At 42.3% G+C, this 27,949-nt stretch overlaps 1 protein-coding gene across 3 annotated transcripts; it reads left to right on the top strand.

Moving 5' to 3' along the window:
- Window positions 1–27,524, top strand: LOC144526859 (uncharacterized). Of its 3 annotated transcripts, none has more exons than XM_078264555.1 (15): window positions 1–230; window positions 1,991–2,046; window positions 4,553–4,716; window positions 4,802–4,953; window positions 9,128–9,325; window positions 10,387–10,479; window positions 10,938–11,013; window positions 16,942–16,994; window positions 17,345–17,438; window positions 19,428–20,102; window positions 21,881–22,025; window positions 22,473–22,813; window positions 25,838–25,905; window positions 26,572–26,616; window positions 26,941–27,524. In XM_078264555.1, exons 1-14 carry the CDS (start codon window positions 126–128, stop codon window positions 26,608–26,610), a joined length of 2,259 nt encoding a protein of 752 aa, XP_078120681.1. In that variant the 5' UTR covers window positions 1–125; the 3' UTR covers window positions 26,611–26,616; window positions 26,941–27,524. The 3 variants fall into 3 exon arrangements, with proteins under 3 accessions (XP_078120681.1, XP_078120682.1, XP_078120683.1); XM_078264556.1 differs by having other exon boundaries at window positions 26,572–26,612; XM_078264557.1 differs by having other exon boundaries at window positions 19,431–20,102.
- Window positions 27,525–27,949: the final 425 nt, after the last annotated feature.

A 27,949-nucleotide genomic window follows, 5' to 3' on the forward strand; every position in this document is an offset into this window, starting at 1 on the left:
GCGTCGTCACAGGCTCATGGCTACACGCTGCACAGCGAGCATGAACTGGACTGTTAATAATCCCTGAATAATATTCCAGTTGTTGTCCCGTGTGCTAGCCGTGTGAGAGTGTGCAGTCAGACAGCATGGGCACGGAGGACGACGCCGCTCTGCTCTTTCTAATCTTCCAGCACCTGAAGGTTAACGGCTACCGGAAAGCTGCTAAGGTGCTGGAAAAACACGTTGCTCAGGTAACAACTTTGATCCTTTTCTTCTACAATAACAGCCTGATTCAGTGTACAACCGAGCTCATTTCATTCTATTTATGATTTTATTGCAATCTATTTAGCTCTAATGTGCGTGTTGCATGTTATATAAGAACCTGAATTCAATATAAATCAGATTTCAATGTGTTTTGTTGCTCCAAGTGTTGCAGTAAGTAAATTGCATGCAGCTTCTGTGTGTGTGTCTGTGTGTGTGTACATTTGAAAGCTCATGGCTCCTTGTTCAGGCCTCCTGGAGGAAAAGAACATAATGTTACAGCAGCAGCATGGCTGTAAAAACAAGCCTGCTGCAGGCCTGCTGCTGCACACCCACACCCCATTCAAAACCTCCTTACATTTATTTGGTGTTTAAGTGATACAGGTTTTTCAATCTTTATCCTAGAACTGCCATAATTAGTCGATAAATCGTTCAGGTGATCAACAGTAAATTAGTGGCAACTATTGAACTATAATTGATTTTTCACGCAGAAGTGGCCAACATGTGCTTGTTACAGCTTCTCTAGTGTGACTAGTTGCTGCTTCTCCTCTGTTACTGTATAGCACTGCAAACTGAACATCTCTAGGACATTGTGACGGGAAATATAAATGAACAGTAATAAGTTGATAACAATTGTTAGTTGCAGCCCTAAAAGTTCCGAGTCATAGTCATGATTCACGCACTAGTAACAAAAGCTACAAACTGCTCAATTGTCTTATTTTTTTTCAGTATATTCAATAAAGTAGATTTCAATCAACATGTATTTAAAATCTGTACCGTTCAGGCTTGCTAAATAAGCAACCTATATACAAAGTCACTGTTCCGCACATTTTTCATAAATGCTCCCTTTATAATGTCACTATTATAGTATTGTTCTTCCACTTCCATGTACTAATTTCTTGTGTCTGCTTTTGGGAAAGCTGAGCTGTGGTCAGTCACGTTTTAGGTTTCACGCTGGTCGGCTAAAAATAACGTCAAAAGTTCCTGCTGACGGTTTTAGGAACAGAGAAAATGGTCTGAACGCCATTCTTTACCAGACATTCCCAAAATTCCAACCTATCTTCACACGTAGAGGAAGTTTCTCCCACAGATGCCATATTCTTTTAATATTGTGAGCGTCATGCCCTTCCAATTTGAACTTTGAATGCTTCACAAACTGTCATATTGCTAGCCTTGTATGTTTCTGCATCGATTCATTTCGGGGAGTGTGTGGCATCAAAGTGGAAGCATTCCTGAACCACAGGAAATGAGCTTTTTCCCTTTCAACTCTTTTTCACAGTTGGGTTACAGGGATATCGTCCAGCCAAAATTGAATCAGTCAAAAGTGATACAATGTGCTTTCACAACACATTTGGAGAACATTTAGAAGTTTTTAAATGTATTTGTGTGTGTGTGTGTATATGCCTGTGTTTGTGTCGGTGCGTGTGTGTGTGTGTCTGTGCCTGTGTGTCTGTCTGTGTGCGTCTCTGTGTGTGTCTGTGCATGTGTCGGTGCCTGTGTGTGCGTGTGTCCATGTGTGTGTGTATGCATGCATGTGTCTGTGTGTGCGTGCGTGCGTGCGTGCATGCGTGTGTGTGTCTGTGTGTGCGTGTATGCCTGTGTTTGTGTGTGTGTCTGTCTGTGTGTGCGTGCGTGTATGTCTGTGTGTCTGTGTTGGTGCCTGTGTGTGTGTGCGTGCGTGCGTGTATGCCTGTGTTTGTGTGTGTGCGTGCGTGTATGCCTGTGTGTGTGTGTGTGTGTGTGTGTGTAGGTGGAGACACCCGAGGAGAGCTCCAACCTACATGATATCTACACAGGCTGGATGAAGTAAGTCTAACATGTTACTACGCCTTGCAGGAAGTGTGGACCTTTTTCTTGTTTATACAATCACTCAAACAGTTCATAGATGCCCCAGTAATGACAATACTTACATATTGCTCAGATATACATGCTATATGTACAGACAATAGTAACACGTTTAAATAACTTCTTGTCATAAGATTAGATAATAACCATAATATTAGATGAATCAACATAGAATCAAAGTATTAATACCAGTGGGAAAGTGCTGTGCAGTCGCATAATTCATGTTAATGAAAATGTGGAGGAAAAAAACTAGGGACCTTCTCTGAATATACACTTTGCAATGATAGCGGCCAATAATTCACTGTACATTAAAAGTGCTGGTAGAAGATAATGTTTTCTATACAGTTATGTACTAGATAGAGCGTGCGTGATGGTTTAAACTGGGCTTCAGCCAAATGCGGAGCGTGAAGTGTATTTGCAGTAAATGTTTCTTAGCTCTCCATGGTTTTTATTTCGTGCACGACGATTGAATCGTCTGCTACTCCTGTGTTTTCTTTTATCGTCGGGTTTTATAAGCTAGCTTTGGCTCAGCAGGTAGCACAGTCCAAAGACACGCAGCTTTTAGGTGGATTGGAGACTCCAGACTGTCTCTGTAAACAGGATGTCACTGTTTGTGTGTGGTGTGTCTCTCTGTGAATGACTGCCTGGCCTTCTGCCCAGTGCATTCTGGGATTCAAATCCCTGCTACCCTGAAAAGGATTAAACAGGCAGCAAATGAATGAATGAATGAATGAATGACATCAGCCCATGTCTGTGATTTCCCACTGGGAATCTTGCACTAAAATAATACAAATCAAAGCCAGTCAATGAAACGTTATCCTATTGGTCTGAATGTAAGCAGATCCTCCTTAGAACTTTTTTTCTGCCTGAGAAACCCTTTATTAGAAATGTTCTATCCGAGATACTATCTCTGTGGTGCTCGACTCGGTAGTAAACATGAATTATGAAACGCTTAAATCAAAGCAGAATATGCAAACCCCACATTTGTGTACTCTGTTTTCAAAATTATTCAATTCTTCCTTCTGCTCATCAGTCACATGCAAACACTCCCCCTGTCAGAAGAATGTATTCTAACATCATCATCACAACTTCGCAGACATCTGTAGTTCTTGGCTGCGTGACACGTCATCCGGAAACGCTTAGGAATTTATTTCCTCAAACGCGTTACACGATCCGTCAGAAACCCATTCAGGACGGACGAATGCTACAAGACTTGAGCTGTGTCCCAAAATCCATACTACACACTAAGTGTCACAGTATGCCGTTTTAGCAGTTAATACAAAAATACTTCACAAAGAAAGCAAAATGTCTTTCTGAAGGGGAGACACTGCAGCTGAATAGGAACAAAACAAATGAACTAATAGATATTACCACGAAACTTCCCCAGTTGATTACTTACATTAAGACAAATATCTTTTGTATTACAAGTTTTCTGGAATTTTATGTTTAAATATGGAAACTGAGCATTATCTTGTGCGCTAATTGGCAGAGTCAAAGGGGTTTACAGTGGGGGATTTTGGACATCTCCTTTTATCACTGCAAGAATCCGAATATGGTGTCAACAGCCGTAAAAAAAAAAATCCATTGTCGCTACGTTTTTAGGTGTAAAATGTTATATAAATTAGTATATGAATGACATCTGAACAAACCCCTCTGTAAAAACCTTGAGAATATAGATAGCAGTGAAACAGTGAGTGCTGCTGAAGGGGGATTTCTGGCTCCGAGTCGGAGAAAAACCCATTTCGAGAAAACGACCTTTGAAGATATGGATTATAAAATATCAGACATTTTGCAAGACATTACAGGTGATGGGGTAAAACAAATTAAACTAACCGATATCAACATGAATCTTTTAGTTAATTACTTACATTTAGACATATATTTGTATTACAAGTTTTCTGAAATGTTTTGTTAAAATATGCAAATGAGGCATTATCTAATGCTAACTTTTGCTGAATTTGGGAGAAATTCACAGGTACAAATACACAAAGTGTAAAATAAACACCTAAATGTGTATTTTGGATGCCCCCCCCCCCCCAAATAGTCTGAAAGAAGACATTCTATGGAAGTAAAACAGCCCAAAAACTCAAAATGAAAAGATGATGGTTTTGCCTGGGGTGTCTCCCCTGAAGACTGATAACTTGTTTTTGTGTACCAAGGTCTTGGATCTGGAGCTTTTTTTTTCCACATCCAGTTTATTTAAATCTTTGCCAGCTGTGAGCAGCTCCTCCAGTTCCTCTGTGCATTGCATTGTGGTAGAAAAGTATCCATCACACTCTAAAATAAATCTTAGTTGGTAAGCATTCTGTCTGCTCTGAGTTTTTCCAAACTTGCTCAGGATTAGTATGCAGTATGGATTTGGATTCCTGATTCCAGGAAAATATGCCTGCAGCATCACTTTCCAGTCTCTCTAAATCAGCTGAAGGGTTTCCAAAATCAGCCAGAAATAAAAATGTGTGTGTTGTAGGCTGTGCTCTCTAGCCCAGCATGCCAAGCAGGAGACAGAAGACCCTACTTTAAAGAAGAAGAGCATTAAACCAGAACCTGCCACCAGCGAGGAAGAGGAGGGCGCAGACACTAAACCCTCCAACATCCCAGAGGAAAACAACGTGGATGAGAAACCTCCACTTGGTAAGTGTTCTTTTTGCTGTTTTTTAATTTTTTGTTTTAACTATAACCCCTTAACCATTGTATGTATTGTGTGCGTCTGCAACAGATAGTGCTGAGTCATCCGACACAGAGCTCCCCTGTGAGGGGAGAGATGCTGAGTCGGTCTCTGAGCAGCTGCTGCATCCTGCAGCTGAAAGCAAAGCAACCGACTCAGACAGTGAAGAAAAGAGAGAGGAGGAGACCAAAGCAGAGCCAGAGGTGAGCAGAGAGAGGCACATATGAGGACCTTATCACGGATCATTTCTGAAAAAAAACATTGGCACATGACAGTGTATCGGTATGGTCACCAGTTTGGATCCCTGAACCATCTTAAGGCATTTAACCCGCTGCTGCTGCAGCTCCATGAAAAGAGAGAAAATCAAATTTCTTTTTTGTTTTCACAGTTTTATTACCCCTAATCTTGCGTAGTCTTGTAGTTAACAAAGTGCAGCTGTTCACCATCGTTGCCAGGAGGTGAGATTGGCACTCTTACTGACGTTGGCAAGAAAAATGGAGAACAACGGGCGGTTGTAGCCATCTAGTGAAAACTGTCAGACTTACATGTCAAAGAGTTTTGTCTCGTTTTCTTTCCAACAATACAAGAAATCCACTAATTATGGTTCTATGATTAATTGATTTGTGTCGTTTAAAGTGCGTTTAAAAACAGAACAAATGTTGCTGGGCTGGCTGCCACTCGCATGGGGCCAGAACCGGAAGTCATGATGGGGAAATTTAAAAAGTGGCAAATGGTAACTAGTCTTGAATGTTCCGCAGCAGCAGGAAACTAACACACACACACACACACACACACACACGCACACACACACGCATAGCAGCTGCCCAGTCACTGTAATAATGTGCTGATAGATGGACAGTAGCTCCAGTGTTGTTATATGCCTCTGAAATACACAGACTTTTCATGTCTACTTGTCTCGTCTGTATCTGTTAGTTTGTGTTCGTTTGTTATTTCAAGTGTGTGTGTGTGTGTGTGTGTGTGTGTGTGTGTGTGTGTGTGTGTGTGTGTACGCACACCAAGTCTTGTCTCTGCTCTTTTCTCTGGGCCCAGTGATGCAGTACATAATGCTGTTTGAACAGAAACTGTGTGTGACAGAAACCTAAAAAAGACAAATTGTGTGTTTCTGTGGGTGGGTTGTGTCTACATACCCCTGATTGCTTTGCTTTGGTTCTTACGAGTTCAGAACCACAACACTGCACTTCACTTTTAACAGAACAAATGTTTCCACTAAACCGAATTCAATTAAAAGCAGACGAGAGTTTTTATTTGTGGTTAAGTTTTGTTCTCCAGCTGGTCAGAGTACATCTGGCCCGCATGCCGAAGAGAAGATTAATACATTCTGCCAAAGATGTTTGACGACATGACTAGGGTTTATTTTTTGTGATACTTCTTTGTGTGCTTTTGATTTGTAGTTTCACAATATTTAGTTAAAAATGAATCGAAGCCTGATCTATCTTATTCCTCTGTGCCAGAGAACACAGAACCATGAATACAGACGCTACAGTTTGACTCAATCCCACCTGCACGATCCTGCTGCTGAAATAAGTCACCAGGGCACCAAATCCGCAGCTGAAAGTAGTCCCCAACAAATGCACCATTTACTGAAGGTTGAGTCACGTTTGCTAAAGACTGCAGTGCCCAGCTTTTGTGGGAAACACTTTTTTTTTTTTTTTTTATGATTTTATACAAATCATGACCAGTTTTAAAAGATACACATCTTCAGTAGGAACCCTCAGGCTCAATCTCATGAGATTTGTTGGCGTTAAAAAAGACAGAATATCGTCAGCCTAAGAGCTGTTACGGCCGACCGTCGGACTGATCAGTCGGGTCCCCGAGGTCCAAAAAAATGCCTCAAAACACACTGAGGTGACGCCGACTTGAGCGTACGCTCTGTGCGTGCGCGAAACGTAATACGTCTCTATAGCAGCAGGCGACACTCTGTATTGTTTCCCAGAAAATGAAAACCGGCAGCTGATTGGACGAACAAGTCACGTGGGTCTTTGTTCTCCGGAAATTCACAGCCAGACTGTCATGGCGGCTTCATAAATAGTTCACCAAAATGTGTTTCTGAAAACATTTTAAGCGAGACATAGACCGTGCAGTTGCTGAATCTGTCTTCATTTCAGATCGACAAAGGTCAGTTTAAAAGATTATCGTCAGATTTTGAGAGGCTCATCCGCTCGCCATTTCCGGGTGAGTCCCGACTGCCCTGTCTCTGACTGAGCATGTCAGGTCGGCCCAAATGAAGGCCGACAGCTCCCTCGCCAGACTGTCCGACGGCCGATAATCGGGTTGGTGTGTCAGGGCCCTTACCTACGGGGGCCGGGGAGTGCAAAGCAACATTACAAAGAATGAAACACTTTTACAAATACAAACAAAACAAATGAACATTTTAGAAGCAAAACACTTTTACCAGTCCCGAAACACATTTACAAATGACAGATTCTTCACGGAAAGGGAATGTACCACATACCGGAAGTGATGAGGTGTTGTCGTTGTGGAGCATAGATATATACAGACGTCGCTTTGACTACGGCAGTTCATTGGAACGAATGCGTTAATAGAGCCGCCATCTTGGATCAGGGGAGGCACTCCTCTTTAATGCATCAGCGTCAATGTAGGCAAAGGTCTAACGGAAATAAAATCACTATAAATCGTCAAAATCTCATGCGATGTTCTAGTTTTTTTTTAAACAAAGAGACTAATTAATTAATGTGTTAATACAAAGAATATTTATTATCAGTTCACAGATATGAATACAAACGGAAACTTCACTCTTCTGAACTAAGAGTTTCTGCTTCAAAGTGAAGTTTAAACAGACTGAAATGTCCAGGCTCACTCCTCCACTATTGATTCATTTATTTCTGTGTGTATTTATTTATTTAATGAGACTTAAAGTCATGTTTCGTCGTCCACAGTCCGAGTCCCGCCAGACTCCCTTTAGGAAACCTGTGATTTAAACTTCAGCAGGCTGTGACAGTCCGCTCCGCTCAGTCCTGGTGCTGGTTCTCCCGGGCTTCCCTTCCCTCCAGCGGGCCCAGCAATACGGCCTGGGCCTCCAGCTGCGCGGTGTCGGTTTTGGCTCCCAGGAACGGGCAGTGAGCTCCAGGTCCTGCAGACGGACTCAGCTGCCCCGCTGTAGCTTCTATCAGGCCGCGACTGTCGAGACGTCCCCTGTTTTTCCAATGTTTCCGTCAGGTCCGCGTCCTTTAAAAACTCCAAACACCGACCACACGTAAAGCAAAACCGCGTTAAACTGTTAATGTGTTTGCCACAAAATGGGCAAAACATCCCTCGGACACAGTCCATGTCCGGTCACCATAAACTTCATTCACGCCATATACTCCACAACGACAACACAAATTGGCCGCGCTCACCAACACCACCTCATCACTTCCGTGTCACTTCCGGTATGTGATACATTCCCTTTCCGTGAAGAATCTGTCATTTGTATATTTATATTTGTATATATTTTCCACTGGGCGCGACTTCCGCGTTCTGGCTCTGTTCTGGTTTTATTCCGTCCTCCGCAACACACCATACCACACCAGGAGCATCTCCGAAGTGGCGCGTCTTGCTGCCTGACTCGCAGATTACCGTATATTGTCTCTACAAGTACTCTACAGAACAATCGTGTGTTTATTAAGCTAGTATCTACCTTCCACTCCAAGCACTCCTACAGTCAAACTCCACGTTGATGGCCGGGTTAGCTCAGTTGGTAGAGCAGGCGCACATATATAGAGGTTTACTCCTCGATGCAGCGGCCGTGGGGTCGACTCTGACCTGCGGCCCTCTGCTGCATGTCATTCCCCCCCCTCTCTCCCCTTTCATGTCTTCAGCTGTCCTGTGGTATTAAAGGCCTAAAATGCCTCAAAAAAATTCTTAAAAAAAACAAAAAACTCCATGCCTTCTCTTTTCTGGTTTTGTCTTTATAAAAAATGATTTGTGATGTCTTGTGTTTTTCCACCTCCAAGACGGCTCTCTCGTCGTCCGCGGTGTTTTAGAGGAGGCATAAACGATATTTGGGAGGGTGTTTTTTGGTAAACTGACTGGATACTCCCACTGTTTCCTGCCCGGCTGTCTGAACGCCCCGCAACTCGTCTGAAAATAGACCTGGCGCGTATCTTTAGCGGAGCGGAGAGCTGCTTCATGCACGCTGCTGGGACGCGCCGTGACGTGGCTGCTGGATTATCAAACATTGACTTAAATGGCTGCGATTGCTCGCGGGGGTTGCGACCTGCCCGGAACGCAGTGCAGACGAATGAATTTGGCTTTCTCAAACCAGCAGAGATCCTGAATTCTGTGGGGGGAGGTAGCAGGGACACGTGTGTTAGCCTTCCTGTGTGTTCTGACTGCCTGCCTGTACACATTCTGTAGCTTGCTCCTGTTGACGTGTCTGCTGAGGCAGCTAACGAGGCAGAGAGTTCCAGCTCAGACTTTGAGGAGGAGGTTGGCCCCGGCCCGGTCGAGCCCAGACAAGCTGCCTCTGATCGGGCTGGGGATGGGCTCCCGGCCCCGGATCCAGCCGCTGAGAGCAGCGCGGAGCATAAAGAGGACGACGATGAGCTGAAGCAGGTTAGTGACCTGAGGCTGAATCCAAACTATGTGACTGTGTAACATCCTTCCTGCAACAAACATAAATAACACATACTTTTAACTGTTTTACTTTCAAGTGCTGCCAAGATTTTCATCTCTTTCATTTTTGGCAGTTAATTTCCACGTAAATCTACTCACCTGTCCTTTGGCCACAGTTTCTCGGATCTTAATTCCTGCATTTTCTTTTTCCTGCCCTCGTACAGAAGAGGATATCACTCCAACTTTTCCATAAAGATATGTCAGCTACATGTTGCTCTTTATCGCTCTTTTCTGAGTTGCTGGTGTCCACTATTTAAGTTTGTCCTAGATTTGAGCCAGTACAGCTTTCAGTACTGTATATTCTCATTCTACTCCACCAAACTGCTACATAAATGAGCCGAAATGTTCATCAGTTTTAACCACAACTCATAAAAAGTGGAGTATTTGTTGATTCCTGGCACAGCCAAGCCTTTTTTCCCCTCAGCTCACCCTGTGCACATCTGAATCTTATTCTGCAGAAGATTGTGACTGGCTGAAGTGCATTGTTTGTGCTGTTTAGTTTCCAGTAGGAAACAGTGCATGCAGTTCTCTGCTGAGTCAGTCTTTATATTCTGGCATGTGGAGTTTGGAATTTAATGTCAGCAAACCTGTTGGCAGGAAAGAAAATGTTCAGACGCTTATCGATACTCTTATCAATCGACACTCTTATCGATACTACTATATAAAAAATAGACAAAAGATTTTTTTTTTTTTTTTTTTTTTTGCAGAAATAAGTTAATTTTTTTCCTGTATATCTAATAAGGAAGGGGTTTGGTTTAACCACTATAAGAAATGCCAAATGAGTTCTATCTGGTTGTCAGAACAGCTCACACTACAGTAAGTTCTGCTGAGCAGCTCGTCACTACGTGAATGAAACGTCGTCGATATAGACTATGAAAGACCCAACTTATAAACTAAAATCACAAATGAGCAATAAAATAAAATGATCCTTTAAATCATCCCTACAGGAAAAAGATCGATGAATGAAGCTGTGTATTACATGTTGAGTTTTCCTTCCTCAGGAGACGGAAGCAGTCCCAGATGAAACCTCTGCAGCTGAACAGACAGCCGTCAGTCAAACCGAGGCCTCGGAGGATGAAGACAGCGCTGCAAAGGTGCACTAATGGTTGACATTTCCATACTGTATGTTTCTATATTTGTTGGACACATATCTCTGGGTCTCATTTTGTAGCTAATGTCCACGTGCCAGTCCTGCAACTCGGTGCAGCTTTTTGCTGTATACACTGGAGAGGATCCAATCTGTCTCATGAGTAGGAAAAAAAGAAATGAGGCAACATAGTAAGAGAAACTCTCCCTGAAAGGGGTTTATTGCCACAATAAGTTACACTCACGTGGAATTTGCCTTTGTGAGTGCTGCATACAAAACATTCAAACAAACCCAAAACCATTAATATGAAATGAACAATGAATACAGAAACAAATATGTACATACAAAGTAACTTTTGCCTAAGAAAAAAAGAGGCTGAGGCACGGTTTGAGTGCAGAATGTGCAAAAAATACATAGTACGTGCTATGGGCAGGTCTGTTGTTGACCTGTTGATTCCTGTTGCAGGAGCCCGGCACGACTGTCCTGACGCCTCAGGAGACCAATGACCAGCAGACAGAGAGGGAAGCCCCGCCCCCCGCAGGTAGGAACAACCAATGAGCCGTGTGATGACCAGGTTGTTGTTTACATGTTATGTATGGCATCTTCTCAGTCTCTTTCTCACCGCGCTGACGAGAATCGCACGCTGTTGTGAAGAAACTGCTCTGAGGTCTTTTTCCTTTCCTTTTCAAAGCCGCTGATGAAAGACCACGGGATGGTTTTACATTTCATTATGAAAGTCTTGGCAATCGCACAGTATCAGGTGTCCACGTTTGTTTCCACACTTGAAATAGTTTTAAAAATGGTATTACCAGTTGTTGCACACACATAAAAGTCACTGCAAGGTTGATAAACAAAAAGTTAAAGCTTGATTTAACTTCATAATCCTCATAATTAAGCTGGAACGATGGAATGTTTGTTACAAAAACAGTTGTAATTATTATTTTGTTGATTAACTAATCCTTTCAGCTCTAAAATGTCTACATTATTATGGCCTGTATTTTAATTTATTGAATTGGTAAAATACAGCAGCTGCTTTCAACAAGATGTCTCAGCTCGCTGTGTCATGTCATGGACACTTTACATTCACAGGAAAACTCTGAGATTTGTTTTTGAAATTGGGGATTTAGTTTTCATCATAAAGGAGCAGGAAAACAAGTGGCCCTACCACTTTGAATTTGACTGGATTTTGTAGTCCATTTTGAGTCCAATGAAAACTTGAAAAGGTCTGTTCTGCCAAAGGATAAAAAGTGTTTGTATGTTTTGTAGGGCTGTCAGCATTAACGCGTTAATCGCGATGCGATTAAGGGCCGAGCATAACGCGCTCATTCTTTTTTAATCGCATGCCGCCGTTTATTAATTTATTTTACACTTCACTCGGCTTTGCGTCGTGCCTAACAGGCTACTATTTTGACCCTTTGCAGCACCGTTACTTATCATCAAGCTGTCATACTTCCTCGTAACACATCCTGCTGCTGCAGGCATGATGGAGAAACACAGCAGCAATGACTCTGAATGGAGCTTTTTATTTTCCAAAACTCCCGGACAGCTCAGTAGACAAATCGAAAGCCATATTAAAATATCACCGAAGCACGTCAAGCTTGAGCTACCACCTACGAGCTAAGCATAGTAGTACAGTTAACGTGACTTGGGTTGATGCTAGCAGGCTCAGCTAAAGCACTATTTTGGAGAGTGCTACTCGCCAACCTGTTCATGAAACCAAATCAAATTACTACAGCTCTTGCAAAACGGCTGGCAACTAACTGCAGCCGGAGACGGCCGGAGACATTTGCACAACCGCAGGCAGCAAAACAATGTGCTGAAGAGCCCAAGAGCCTTTTCTTTTTTTTTCACTGAAAATTAGGCCCTATGTTCCCACATGTCTAAAACAAATTCAAAATTAGGCCCTATGTTCCCACATGTCTAAAACAAATTCAAAATTAGGCCCTATGTTCCCACATTTCCTTTTTCATAAATTTGTATCAGATTTTATCCCCCTAATCCCTAACCCTAAAAAATGTTGTGGGAAGATAGGGCTTAAATTGAAGGGAAATGTAGGAACACACCTAATTTTGAAAATGTCCTAGAAATGTGGGACCATAGGGCTGACCCCGGACTTTCAGCCAGGAGACCAGGGTTCGTAGCAGAGCCGGTGAACCGCAATCAATGAGCCTTCTAAGGATGTAGCCACTCCCCGCCCCGCTGCTGTACTGCACATGCGGAAGACAAACGCACGCACAGAGATTCCTCGATTTATAATACGTACTTTATGCTGAAAGAGTGGTCTCTATGAATATTTGTTTGTTTTTGTAATTTGGATGAACAGACCTTTTAAAATGTTCCAATACTCTTGAAATGCATTTCCAAAAGTGCCATTTTATTAAGGAGGAAAAAGATACGTACTGTATTTCGTTTTTTGTTGGCAGCATTGTGTCTCTAGCCGTTTAAATGCAAAACGTTTGGCTCATTTAATTTTATTTGGGGGATAAAAGGGGGAAAAGTAAGACAAAGTTTAAGATTTGACCTTGATGCGTTTGAACTCGAAGCCAACGCTTGGAAAGAGTTTGAACGGCCCTGGCAGCTCTGTTCAGACAAGTTTTCCACAACGCTAGTCACTGTTTAACATCTCAAAGGGTTTTATAAAGCTTGTCAGAGCTCGTTAAGCAAACTGGAGCAATCAATTAGTCATCTGGAACGCAAGCACCTCATTTACCAAAGTTTTTGAAATGAATCCATGACTTAGGTGCAGAAATTAAAGTTGAAGAGACATGTCTCTCAGCAGGCTCTTAGACTTGACAAACTCGGGTGTAACTGATAACATTACTAATCGCTGCGTTGCAACAATTGCTTGAACAGTAATTAGTTCTGGCTGTCCTTTTGTTGCCATGACGAGTTAAAATGTCTGCTGTGACAAAGGATTATGAGCGACATTGGAAACAAAGAAACGAGAGTGGTCTGATGTTATCAAGATTTATTCAGAGACAATAACTTCAGCAGTCTGTACATATAGTTTTACCATGGTAACAACTATTCTTCCTGGGGTTATTAATTCCACATTATAAATAAAATATAGTTCTACTGATACCTTCATATTTCCTTCTCAACAAACGTTTGACACAAGTAACCAATGGACACGTTGTACCAGTGTACAATAGGGTTGGGTATCTATAAAAACATAAAAATAAACGGTGCCTGAACCGATACTTTAAAAAAAAAAAAAAAAAAAAAATGACAGTCGGTGACATTAAGGAATGGTTTGTTTATTGCTAAGGTCATATGGTCAAAATTGAATGATTTATTAAAGGTGCTCTAAGCGATGTCACGTGTTTTTTAGGCTACAACATTTTTTGTCACATACAGCAAACATCTCCTCACTATCTGCTAGCTGCCTGTCCCCTGAACACACTGTAAAAAAACATCTTCTCACTATCTGCTAGCTGCCTGTCCCTGAACACACTGTAAAAAAAACATCTCCTCACTATGTGCTAGCTGCCTGTCCCCTGAACACACTGTAAAAAAAACATTTCACTATCTGCTAGCTGCCTGTCCCCTGAACACACTGTAAAAAAAAAAATCTCCTCACTATCTGCTAGCTCCCTGTCCCCTGAACACACTGTAAAAAAAAACATCTCCTCACTATCTGCTAGCTCCCTGTCCCCTGAACACACTGTAAAAAAAACATCTCCTCACTATCTGCCTGTCCCCTGAACACACTGTAAAAAAAACATCTCACTATCTGCTAGCTGCCTGTCCCCTGAACACACTGTAAAAAAAACATCTCCTCACTATCTGCTAGCTCCCTGTCCCCTGAACACACTGTAAAAAAACATCTCCTCACTATCTGCTAGCTGCCTGTCCCCTGAACACACTGTAAAAAAACATCTCCTCACTATCTGCTAGCTCCCTGTCCCCTGAACACACTGTAAAAAAAACATCTCCTCACTATCTGCCTGTCCCCTGAACACACTGTAAAAAACACACAAAAAAAACACTGTCTCTGTAGACAACCCAGGCTCCACAAACAGCAACAAAAACAAACTGGCCAACCTGCACCACCAAACATAACAAACAGTGTTCCAGCCAATAACTGACAAGAAGGATTTGGGGGTGGGGGTTGGGGGGTTAGTGCACGGAAGGGAGGGGGAGGGGACGGGATGAGGAGGAGGGAGGGGTGAGCTAGCCTCAGTTTTGTTTGACAATACATCGGACGTCAACAAGAAGAGCCGTCACCCAACATCACTTAGAGCACCTTTAATATTGTAATAACTTATTTCACCAGTAAATTGCTCTTAAACGACAAAACAACAACTAGATGGGAAAAGGGTATATTTCAATAACTTTGAATGCACCACGAGGCTTACCAGTTTCAAGTGAACGTTGAATCTGTGTTGTTTTTTCGACAGCGGCAGACTGTTGTACGTCCTGGGGTTGGAATCCTCTATAGTGAAATACTGTCACTTTACACAATTTAGCTGTCAGCATTTTAAGCGTGTTTAATCCAGCTGCTAGCTAACGTTACCTGCTGTCAAGTGTAACTCTAACTAGCGTCACGTGCAGCGATGCTTCTGTTGCCTCTAACGTCTGTTTTGGAGCATCAGAAGGCAGCGCAGACATTGAAGTGGCACCGAAATCCGCGTTGTTCTTAGGTCCGGTAGATACCGGTCGTTTAGGTAGATACCGGTGGGGTCTCGGTACCCAACGTACTAAGGTAAGCAACAGAACATGAATCCACATTCACATCCCACTATCATATGCAGTTTAAGATGATATCTTTTTGACTAATTGCCAATTTTACTCCCTTTTTAAAAAACTGTAATCTCACTTGTAATGTGTTAAATGCAGTGGAAATATGTTTTACATATTACAGATGTTGTGACATCGCCCTCTGGTAAACATTAGGGGTGGGAATCACCAGAGGCCTAACGATACCATATCATCATGATACTTGTCACCATAAGATATTATGATTTCAAACATATTGCATTAATTTGCGATGTATTGCAATTTATTACTTTTTTTCCAACTTCAAAATGTTCCCAATTTCAAATGATGTCCCCAAAATATAACTTTTTCAACATCTGTTTTAAGATCCATTTGTCGTTATTGCTGCAAAATGGGATTGTCAAGCAGACAAACACACATATAATAAAAGATCGTTACTTGGCGTCTGTGCATCGCTACAGTATTGCCACGGAAAATATCACAATGCTATGCTGTATAGATCCCCCCCACCCCTAGTAAACATTATGCATTCTAAACATCAGCATGCATTCAGCTCCAAGCACAGTTGTGCCTGAATACAGGCTCACAGAGCTGCCTGCAGGGCTGCAGACACTCTGGCTTTATTCGCTCAGAATCCCATGAGAAATAAATGAACCCCGAAGACATTTGTTAAGAAACATGCGGAACATTATTTAAAGTGCTCATATTATGCTCATTTTCAGGTTCATAATTGTATTTAGAGGTTGTATCAGAATAGGTTTACATGGTTTCATTTTCAAAAAACACCATATTTTTGTTGTACTGCACATTGCTGTAGCTCCTCTTTTCACCCTGTGTGTTGAGCTCTCTGTTTTAGCTACAGAGTGAGGCATCACACTTCTGTTCTATCTTTGTTGGGAGTTGCACATGCTCAGTAGCTAGGTAAGGACTACTAGCCAGTCAGAAGCAGAGTATGAGGGCGTGCCCTGACAGTACCTAGGTAAGGACTACTAGCCAGTCAGAAGCAGAGTATGAGGGCGTGCCCTGACAGTACCTAGGTAAGGACTACTAGCCAGTCAGAAGCAGAGTATGAGGGCGTGTCCTGACAGTACCTAGGTAAGGACTACTAGCCAGTCAGAAGCAGAGTATGAGGGCGTGCCCTGACAGTAGCTAGGTAAGGACTACTAGCCAGTCAGAAGCAGAGTATGAGGGCGTGCCCTGACAGTAGCTAGGTAAGGACTACTAGCCAGTCAGAAGCAGAGTATGAGGGCGTGCCCTGACAGTATCTAGGTAAGGACTACTAGCCAGTCAGAAGCAGAGTATGAGGGCGTGCCCTGACAGTAGCTAGGTAAGGACTACTAGCCAGTCAGAAGCAGAGTATGAGGGCGTGCCCTGACAGTAGCTAGGTAAGGACTACTAGCCAGTCAGAAGCAGAGTATGAGGGCGTGCCACGCTAGCAGCTAGGCGAGCATTACAACGTGTCTTGTCTCTGAAGTAAAGGCTGGACTACAATAGAGCTGTTTGGAGCAGTTCATGAACAGTGTTTTCTGTTGGAGATGGTAAGTCCCTTTGGGGTTGGTTGTCACCGGGATGCAGAGCTAGAGTTCAGTAGGGTGACAGCCGCAGGAAAGAAGCTTCCTCTGAACCTGCTGGTACGGGTGCGGAGAGATCTGAAACGCCTCCCTGAGGGGAGTGGGGTGAACAGTCTGTGGTGTGTAAAAATACATTCGATTAGGACTTTATAATGGTGTTTTTTTAATCTTTTTTTCAGACCCTGATTCTGAAAATCCTGATGAAGAGGAGGAAAATGAGGAGAAATCTAAGGTACCCTAAAACATTTAGTTGGAGGGAGTGTTGTCGTAGTCTGGCTGTAGACTAACCTGACAACAAGTTAGTCTTGTGGGGCGCCTGGATAGCTCACCTGGTTGAGCGTGGGCCCCATGTACTAAGGCTCACACAGCAGCCGCGGGTTCGATTCCGACCTGTTTGCTGCATGTGATTCCCCCTCCCTCTCCCCTTTCACATCTTCAGCTGTCCTGTATAATAAAGGCCTAAAATGCCCTAACAATTCTCTTCTCTTGTTGGAAGAGAATTTGAATCTAAACACAAGAACATGTACAAAAACAATTGGTAATAATTATAGTAGTAATAAGTTTGTGTGTGTGTTGACTCAGAGCACAGAGGGCAGTGACCTCACCCCCCCGCTGAAGCCTGAAGACCAGACTGAGGCATCACCACCCCCCCCAGAGGACCCCGTCTCTAACACTGGTAACAGTTACTGTACTCTCCTCCAGTACACCACACTCTAGTCCTACCCAAAACATACAGTATACAACCCAACCTTTTTAACACTAAACAAAACCCTTTTATCTCAAACTTTTATTCACTCCCTCCAGGATTTGCGATCGCGCCAATTCACGCAAATTCAACCAATCACCGCCACTTTTCCGCAAATTTCACCAATAACCGGAGTTTCCTGCGACTACCGACAATCCCAGCAGTCCCACGTGTCGTCAGTATGTGACTCTGAGAGCCAATGACCAAGCGGGGGGGAGAGAGAGCTGGTTTCTGATATGAAGACGAGACTTGAACATCTCACATTTACCAACAAAACGTACAGCGAAAGACCGTGCAGAACATTTCAGAGCGTCGTGCCAACCTGTAGACATTTTAACATCAATGTACGCGGTAACGATTTTTCACTCTAAAGTCAGCGGCTGCTGTTTCAATCTGTCGGCTGTCTGCAGCGGGTGGGCGCGGGGCTGCTGCTCATACAGTTCCCCCTGCGACTGACGCGCACACACACAGACACACACGGTGGATGCAGGAAAAACCAGAGATGAGACGACACGATGACCTAAATTGAGGACAGCTGTGGTCGTTATTGTAAGTGCAATGATAAGTTAACGTCCAATAAGTACTTTATCAAACCGTATGAATGTGTGTCCCAGGCCAGGAGAGGAAATTAACTAACAATGTAAAGATCAACAAGCCACTGACACATGTGTTCAGATTTGATTCATTCAATAAATTATTTTGTGTCTTAAATCCACCAGCCATGTTCATATTATACCAACATCTGCAGCATCCTGAGCCTTTTTGGTTACTAGGAAATCTCAGCCCAGAGTAGTTTTATTCTCCCCAAAACAAGTTTCCTTTTTATTTTGAAAGAACTATACAAAAAAAAACGTTCATTGTCTTCCGCCACTTCATTGCAACAAACAACATTTTTTTACAAAAGCTCCCGCGAAATCAGGCATTTTGGGCCGCAACAATCTCAAAAAAAGGCAGCGAAATCCTGGAGGGACTGAATATTGGTTAAACACAGTATTTTCAAATCTCTTAATATTCATGAATATACCCTGAATATGTTTTATTACTTTGGAATTATTTTGGAAAGTTGGTCGTAATTTTGTAGTTATGGTCATTTATGTTTCTCTTTTAAATGTCTATATCCACCAGAAGGAAATAGTTTTTAGAAGTAAAATATGATGTTTTTAAAATGTTTAGTGAATTTAGTACCAATGGTGATTTAAGTCACACTTATAAGTCACACTGATGATGACCCTGATGAAGTCAAGATAGCCAAAAACGTGTGTGTGTTGTAGAAGAGTCAGAAGAGCAGTGTACTTTTCTTTTCATGCCTCTTTCTACTACTACTCCGCTACATTTCAGAGAGAAATATTGTACTTTTTACTCCACTACATTCATCTGTTACAGCTTTAGTTACTTGTTACTTTAGTTACTCCACTACATTCATCTGTTACAGCTTTAGTTACTAGTTACTTTAGTTACTCCACTACATTCATCTGTTACAGCTTTAGTTACTAGTTACTTTAGTTACTCCACTACATTCATCTGTTACAGCTTTAGTTACTTGTTACTTTAGTTACTCCACTACATTCATCTGTTACAGCTTTAGTTACTAGTTACTTTACACATTAAGATTACTGCACACAAAACACATGTAGTTTATAAAATCTGATGTTTTATTCTAAAGTAAACTAGCCAAAAATATAACGGCTACAAGTCCAGCTGAGATGATCAGACCATTAAACACACAACTGGTTGGAGCCTTTACACTTTCTACAATGGGAGGATTTTACTTTACTTTTAATACTTTAACTACATTTTCCTGATGATACTTGCATACTTTCACTTAAGTAACATTTTCAATGCAGGACTTTTACTTGGAGTATTTTTACAGTGTGGTATCAGTACTTTTACTGAAGGATCTGAATACTTCTTCTTTCGCAGCAGAAGAGCAACTAGACCCAGAAGTCAACATCATCCTCAACATCGAAGTCAGCGACAGCGAGGCGGCCGAGCCAGAAACTGTCCAACCGCTCCCTGAGGAGGCGACAGAGTCCGGACAAGAACCCCAAACTCCCAAGAGGAGGAAGAAGAAAAACAAGAGCAAAAAGGATGTAGAGACGCCAACTGCAGATCCCCCGAGCACAGACTCATCGACCGCAGATACGTCCAGCGATACTACTCTGATCACCAAGACTGGCAAAAAGAAAAAGAGAGCAGTGGAGGTGGTGGCAGAGGAAGAGACGGATCAGAAGCAAGAGGAGGAGGAGGAGGAGGAGGAGGAGGACATGTCTCAGGCCACTTCACCAGAGAAGAAGAAGAAGAAGAAGGCTAAGAAAAGGAAAAGGGAGCTGAAAGAAGTAGAAGAGAAAGACGAGGGGGCTCCCGTCACTCCTTCAGACAAGAAGATCAAAAAGAGAAAGGTGAAAGATGTAGAAGAGGAGCAGAGCGAGGCAGCGGGAGTGGAGGAAGAGGAGAGTCTCGTGAGTCCGGCAACAGATGAGAAGAAGAAGAAGAAAAAGAGGAAAAAAGAGGGCCGACAAGAGGGCGAGGAGGTGCAGTCTGATGAGAGAACAGCAGGGGGAGACGGAGACACAGCAAAGCATCTGGAGGCCACAGGTACTCAGAAATATACATCAGCTCCTTTTAATCAGTATTTATTATCAGTATTGGTCGGTTGAAGTACTGCATTTAAGTACAAGTTTGTAGTTGTACAAATTGGGTATTTCCATTTTAGGCTACTTTCTACAACACTACATATCAGGGGAGAACATTGTACTTTTTTACTTTACTGCATTTATCTGACAGCTGTAGTTTGTAGTAACTTTAGGATTAAATACTTGCACAAAAAACCGTTTGAGTTTCTAAAATGATATTCTGAGGCTCAAACTCCTAAAATATCAATATTAATAAAGTTATAAATAAATAAATTAAAAAAGTAATAGTAATAACACGGTAGCATTACAATCCGAGGCGACATCCTGCTGCCTAAGAGCTGTTACACACCAACCAGACGGCCGACCGTCGGACTGATCAGTCGGGTCCCCGAGGTCCAAAAAAATGCCTCAAAACACACTGAGGTGACGCCGACTTGAGCGTACGCTCTGTGCGTGCGCGAAACGTAATACGACTCCATAGCAGCGGGCGGCGCTTCTCTGTATTGTTTCCCAGAAAATGAAAACCGGCAGCTGATTGGACGAATGTGTCACATGGGTCTTTGTTCTCCGGAAATTCACAGCCAGACTGTCATGGCGGCTTGTTCAGAATACTATTACATATATACATATTGTAGTAAAGTATAACTTGTACTAGGTATACTATATAACTGTAGTTCACCGAAACGTGTTTCTGAAAACATTTGAAGAGAGAAACAGGCCGTGCAGCTGCTGAATCTGTCTTCATTTCAGATTGACAAAGGTCAGTTTAAGAGATTTTCATCAGATTTTGAGAGACTCATCCGCTCGCCATTTCCAGGTGAGTCCCGACTGTCCTGTCTCTGACTGAGCATGTCAGGTCGGCCCAAATGAAGGCCGACAGCTCCTACAACGGACTACGACACGGAACACACCGAACTCGAACCGACTGTCCCACGGCCGATTATCGGGTTGGTGTGTCAGGGCCCTAAGGCTGCGTTCAGACTGCCTGTGTCGGCCGGTCTGGCAAAAACGCAGGTCTTTCCTCTCATGTTGAATGGGAGAAGTGCGTTTAGGCTGCAGGAGGGAGGGGGGGGCGGGGGTTGGACACGCAAAAAAACGTCTGCGGTTGAGATCGACTCAACTAATGGAGAAACGCAATCCCATGTCTGTGTGTTTTGAGGCGGTGTTATGGCGGTTTTCCACCTGCTCTACTCGGCTCGACTCAGCCGAGGTGCGCCGTTGTCCTTTTTCCATTGCAGATTTAGTACCGCCTCATGCGTGAGGCGAGCGTGGCTGGTCGTCATAGTGACGCCGCAGGAAACTGCCGGGACCTAACGCGACACACACACACAGAACGTGGAAGGTGTGTTGTTTTTGGTTCTCTGCATGTGGCTGTTTGCCAGAAGACACATTTAGTTTCTAAAGAAGCTGGAGGCAGCAAAAAACCCACCGCTGGTTTGTTCAGGACACCCCCGTCTGTTGCTATAGCAATGATGACACAGTGATTGGTGACGATTCTCTCCGACCAGTCAGGTGTCTGCAGGTTTTCATGTCACCTTTTGGTATCGCCTCAGCTCACTGGGAACCTCCACGGAGGAGATACTACATAAAGTACCTGTTGGCAGGTACCAGGGACTTTTTATCAGAATGGAAAACCTAAAAAGGAGAGTAGAGTCGCCGGATCACTTTTTTTTTTTTGGTGTGAATGTCCATTAATGGCACTTACTTGACTATACTTCTTCCTCTCCGAACTCCTTTTAGACGGCGACTCCTCTCAGCTCTCCTCGGCCAAAAAGAAACACCGCCCCAAGAAGAGACTGAGCCTGGCGAAGAGGCTGAGGCGCCACAGGCAGGAGGAGACGGCCATGATGAATCAGAAGTGGAAGGAGAAGAAGCTCGCTAAGAAGTCTGTGGACTTTTTCCTTTGGCATCCTTATGTCTAAAACTTCCCATTATGTACACTGTTAGTACTACTTTATCAGCTGTTGTAAGTGTACGTAGTTCAGATTCAAATGTAATGAAATAACCACATAATGAGCTATAGAATATTTTTGGAAATAGAAATGTATTTCAGTACTTAATTACACAAACAAAAGGGCAAAACAATGGAGCATCAAAAAGTAAAATATCTTTACCATAGGAATGCCCAAAAGCTTTTTTTGGTCATACATAGAAAAAAAAATAAAAAATTCAATAACTCAATATAAAAAGAAATGCATAATGTGTATTTTGATGAAATGTTACAGTTTTAAAGGGGCAATAACAAATGCATAAATATATTTAGGCAATGTGTAAGAATTATGGAATAATAAGGATAATGTGACATTTATATAACATTTACTGTTTTCCCCAGACTAAAACGGGTGAAAGGGGCGGCGGAGGAGACCCCTGATGCTGCTCAGCAGGATGACGACACACCAAAGAAGAAGAAAAAGACGAAAATGAACATGGAACCAGAAGAGAACTCTTCAAAGGAAAACCAGCCGCCAAAGAAGAAAAAGAAGAGATTGGTGGAGGTGGAGGAGGAGGATGAAGGCAGCACTCTGCCTGCTGAGCCTCCTGAAGTCGACTCGTCTCCACTTTCAAAGGAAATCAAGAAGAAGAAGAAGAAGAAAAAGATGGAGGCGGGAGAAGGCGAGGAGACGGCTCCCGTGCCCGTCGCTGTGAGCCAGGACGGACCTGCCAAGAAAAAGAGTAAGAGACTTTATCATTGTTAATCTATTCATTTTATTGATTGTTTAATCAAGAAAATGTTAGAAAATAGGGTAACACTTTACTTGACGGTATCTACATAAGAGTGACATGACACTGTCATGAACGCATCATAAACATTATAAACAAGTCATAAACGTTTTGTTATGACAAGTTATGGTTAGGGTTCATGTGTCATGACTGTGTGTGATACATTTGGTGTCATGTAGGGCTGGGCAATATTTCAATATTATATCTATCGTGACATGAGATTAGATATCGTCTTAGATTTTGAAGAATTGTAATATCGTTACACGGTAAGTGTTGTCTTTTCCTGGTTTTAAAGGCTGCATTACAGTAAAGTGATGTCATGTTCTGAACTGACCAGACTGTTCTCTCTGTTCTATTATTTGCCTTTACCCACTGAGTCATTATATCCACATTATGATGGTTATTTATCTAACATCTAAATGTGGAAGATATTTTGTGAAAGCACCAATTGTCAACCTTACAATATCGTTGCAATATCGACATCGAGCTGTTTGGTCAAAAATATCGTGATATTTGATTTTCTCCATATCGCCCAGCCCTAGTGTCATGTGTTCATGACAGTGTCATGTCACTCTTATGTAGATACCTTCAAGTAAAGTGTTACCGAAAATAGTTCCCAGTTCATGTCACTCTGTGCTGAAGACTGACCATGGTGTCTGTAACATGTGCTTTAGGCTGTCTTGATTAGGGCTGATTTATGGTTCTGTGGAGGCTCCAGTCAGAGCTCTCTCCGTAGCCTACGTAGGTGGCATGAAGTTTATACTTGTGCGCTGGTGTGTGCGTCAATCTCTTTCTTCAAGAGAATAGCAGGGTGTGTGTGCGCGTTGATCTCTTTAAGAGAATAGCTGTGTGTGTGTGTGTGGTTGAGTGAGAGAGAGAGAGAGAGTGATGGTGATTATCTTCAGAGTGAGTAGTGACTCTAGAGTCCTAGTGAGAGAAACAAAGAGTCTCCCCTGTTCTTTCTGACCACGGGGGGAGATCTGGAGCAGGAGAAGTTAACCCTCATAGTTTGTAGGGAAAAAAACCGACGTAGTTTTATATTTGTGTTAGTTAGAGTTTATTTCTGTTTCTCCTGATTGAACACCTAGAAGAACACTTTTCAAAAGCCAAAAGGATCATTCTTGTTCTGTGTGATTTCAACATACATTTCTGTGCGATTTCATTTCCGTTTACTCTTTTCTTTTGTCTTTAAACTAGGGCTGTCAATCAATTAAAAAATGTAATCTAATTAATGACATACTCTGTGATTAATTAATCGAAACTAATCGCATACATAATTAACGGTGCCTGAACTGAACTTTTTAAGAAAGTAAGAAAAGAAAAAAAAAAAGGGTACTAAACAACAGTTGGTGACATTAAAGAACGGGCTTGTTTATTGCTAAGGTCATATGGTTAAAATTAAATGATTTAATAATAATGTATAACAATAACAATAACTTATTTCACTAGTAAACTGCTGTTGAACGACAAAAACAACCACCAGATGGGAAAAAGGACATTTACAATAACTTCAAATGCACCACGGGGCTGTAGTTTACCAGTTTCATTGAACACACCGTCTGTGTTGTTTCTCCGACCAGCTGCAGATTGTTACATCCCGGTGTTGAATCCTCTCCAGTAAAACACAATCACACTTTACACCGTTTAGTGTTAGCTGTCAGCATTTTAACCCTGTTTAATCTAGCTACTAGCTAGCGGTAGGCTAACGTTAGCTGCTGTTGAGTATAGTGTTAACTAGCTAGCGGTAGGCTAACGTTAGCTGCTGTTGAGTATAGTGTTAACTAGCTAGCGGTAGGCTAACGTTAGCTGCTGTCGAGTATAGTGTTAACTAGCTAGCGGTAGGCTAACGTTAGCTGCTGTTGAGTATAGTGTTAACTAGCTAGCGGTAGGCTAATGTTAACTGCTGTCGAGTATAGTGTTAACTAGCTAGCGGTAGGCTAATGTTAGCTGCTGTCGAGTATAGTGTTAACTAGCTAGCGGTAGGCTAACGTTAGCTGCTGTCGAGTATAGTGTTAACTAGCTAGCGGTGAGGCTAACGTTAGCTGCTGTTGAGTATAGTGTTAACTAGCTAACTGTAGGCTAACGTTAGCTGCTGTCGAGTATAGTGTTAACTAGCTAGCGGTAGGCTAACGTTAGCTGCTGTCGAGTATAGTGTTAACTAGCTAGCGGTAGGCTAACGTTAGCTGCTGTTGAGTATAGTGTTAACTAGCGTCACATGCAGCGGTGTTAGTGTTTCCTGTAACGTCTGTTTCAGAGCAGCAGAGAGAAGAGCAGACATATCAGTGGCACCAGATTTTCGTCTGTATGCAAACGTCAATATGGAATGGATTAATCTGCGTTAATTTTTTTAACGCGTTATTTTTTCTCAGATTAATTAATCGAAATTAACGCGTTATTTTGACAGCCCTACTTTAAACATTTAACGATGTGTCCACTCATGTGACATCCCTGCGGCATGCAGATCCTGATAGCCCAGGTTCTCCTGAAAGAAATGTCTAGAACTTGATTGTGCATAACAGGGTTGAGATTATACAGGCATGACTACACAAGGAGACCAGGCAGACAAAAGATGGAAAAAAGGGCTAAGACCTCAGAGGGTTCAAAGTATCAAGTGTCCTGACAAGCCTGGAGCCTGAAGTCCAGAGCTTGTATTCCCCTGATTCCCACCGCCAAGAACCAGACCGGAACATTTAGCGATCACACTGATGTGTACCGTGCCCGAGTCCAACCGAACCGTGCCCACAGTTTAGCATTCCGTGCCCAGGCATGGTACGGAGCGATCGTACTAGTCAAAGGAAGCGGGCTCTGGGGTCACACGTGCTCGGCCGAGTGTGAGTACGCCCCGAGCTGCAGCAGTTCTGACATAAATTAGTGATTTAGAAAATACATATTCTATTGACTTGCATTCTTATGAACATCAGCATGTGGTGACGTTATTGTGTGTCATGTGTGTTGTGTGCTGCCTGATGTTTGCAGAGAAGAACAGATTAAAGGAGAAACTGAAAGAGACGGAACCATCTGCAGACCAACAAGCTACTTCTACAGTAAGAAACCCCAACACATCCAACGTGACATCATGACCGCGTAAACATACACGCCACTTTCAAAGTGGTTGCAGACTGATCTCAATAAGTGGCGTATGTATGACACGCCAATTCGTATGCAATTTTGGCGTGTTATCAGGACGCATAATCGCTTTTCGGACGGTTTCGGTTCGGAAAAGAAGAACAGGACGGTTGGGTTTAGTAAACGTGGGGCGCGGAACACGATCCCCGGTCTCCTGGGTGAAAGTCCTGTGTTTGACCCATTCCCCCCAACCAACCTCCCTATGTGGATTTTTGCCCTTTCATACTACTAAATACGGCGTAAATTGACACACAATCGCAAGGTAATGTAAGTCAATGGAGGCCAAACGGCGTTGATAAACACGCTAAAAAGCTAGTATGCGTCTTGATAACACGCCAAAATGGCACACGGATTGGCGTGTCATACATATGCCACTTATTGATCAGTCTGACACATCAGACTTTAATAATTGCCACATGTATGTATGTATGTTTGACTATGATGTACAAGAAGCTAAACATTTAGCCGAAAAAGTGTTGGGAGCATGTGTTTAAGATCAAAAACCTGCAGGGCATTAGGCTCACTCAATTACTACATTTATTTATATTTTAACCAAATTCTTTTTTTCTTTCTGATATTTCCAGAAAAAGAAATCCTCCAAAAAGATGATCATCTCTGATTAAATGTGGGTAGGTTGAACGTTTTCACCTCCCGTTTGGTCTGAAGTTACTGAAACGGTTTTGTGATATTACCTTTTAGATCCATTTCATGTAAATTCAGGCTCTGCAACTTTTCAAGAATACAGTTTTCTGTGCTGAGAGCTGCATACATGGCTCATCTCACCTATGTTTGAAAAACATTTGCTGAGATGGACTTTTTATTTTTACCCCTAGGGATTTATGGTTTACAATCAAATGCATCACAGTAGAACATAATGGGCTTTACTGACAGACCCAGAAGTGAAATATAAAGCAGCTGTATATAATAAGCACATTATGTCCCTCCCCCCACAGTGTTTTCTGATCTGACGTCAGTGAAGAGTGATTGGATCTTGGACCTAACAGCCCCCCCCAAAGGACAATCTGCATTGTGTTCGTGCCTTTACTCTGGAGTGTCTGCCTAGGATCAACATCAGTGTCTTTAGCTGTAAAACTGTGAAAACAATACAACAACTAATATTATCAAAGAAGGCAATTGTTTGCAATCTTCCCATACTAGTGCAAATGCTAAACCATACTGATTTTTTAAATGTTTTCTGTTTTGATGGGTACCGTAGATGAGTTTAACGCGCTGTGAATCGTAAACATAAGTTTTTAGTTATCAGTTAAACATTTTTCTACTCCGTTTGGTTTTTAAAGTAGAAACATGTGCTTTTACTTTTCGTTTAGTCATAAAGCTGTGATATTCTGTTGGTTTTGTTTACAGAGTTCTGTCGTTTACACACTTTTCTTATTAATCCCAGACACATTAACTATGCATCTGATTAAATCTTGCTGCGTGGGAGGAATCTGAACACGTTTCACTACTGGGATATTAGTTGGTGTTCTAAAAGCCAACATGTGTGAGAGAAAATAAAACTTGCTTTCATTTTGCAGTAGCAGTGAGTTTTGCTATTTCACCTTCACACTGTTACACACGTGGCATTCACGTCCTATGGGAGTTACCAGTTTTCTACATTGAGTACTTTTACTTATAATATTTTAAGTACATGTTGCTGATGATACTTCAATGCAGGACTTTTATTTGTAACAGTATTTTTTTTTTTTTTACATTGTGGTATTACTACTTTTACTTAAAGTGCTCATATTATGCTCATTTTCAGGTTCATAATTGTATTTAGAGGTTATATCAGAATAGGTTTACATGGTTTAATTCTCAAAAACACCATATTTTTGTTGTACTGCACATTGCTGCAGCTCCTCTTTTCACCCTGTGTGTTGAGCTCTCTGTTTTAGCTACAGAGTGAGACATCTCACTTCTGTTCCATCTTTGTTGGGAGTTGCACATGCTCAGTAGCTAGGT

Source organism: Sander vitreus, chromosome 12 (assembly GCF_031162955.1).
Source record: "Sander vitreus isolate 19-12246 chromosome 12, sanVit1, whole genome shotgun sequence".
In the NCBI taxonomy this organism is placed as follows: Eukaryota; Metazoa; Chordata; class Actinopteri; order Perciformes; family Percidae; genus Sander; species Sander vitreus.

Excerpts from the sequence above, each read along its gene's own strand:
- LOC144526859 (XM_078264555.1), top strand. The coding sequence starts at position 126 with ATGGGCACGGAGGACGACGCCGCTCTGCTCTTTCTAATCTTCCAGCAC. Across the intron at positions 10,480-10,937 it reads ATGAAGACAGCGCTGCAAAG|GAGCCCGGCACGACTGTCCT; the intron begins GTGCACTAATGG and ends TTCCTGTTGCAG. Across the intron at positions 22,026-22,472 it reads GAGAAGAAGCTCGCTAAGAA|ACTAAAACGGGTGAAAGGGG; the intron begins GTCTGTGGACTT and ends TGTTTTCCCCAG.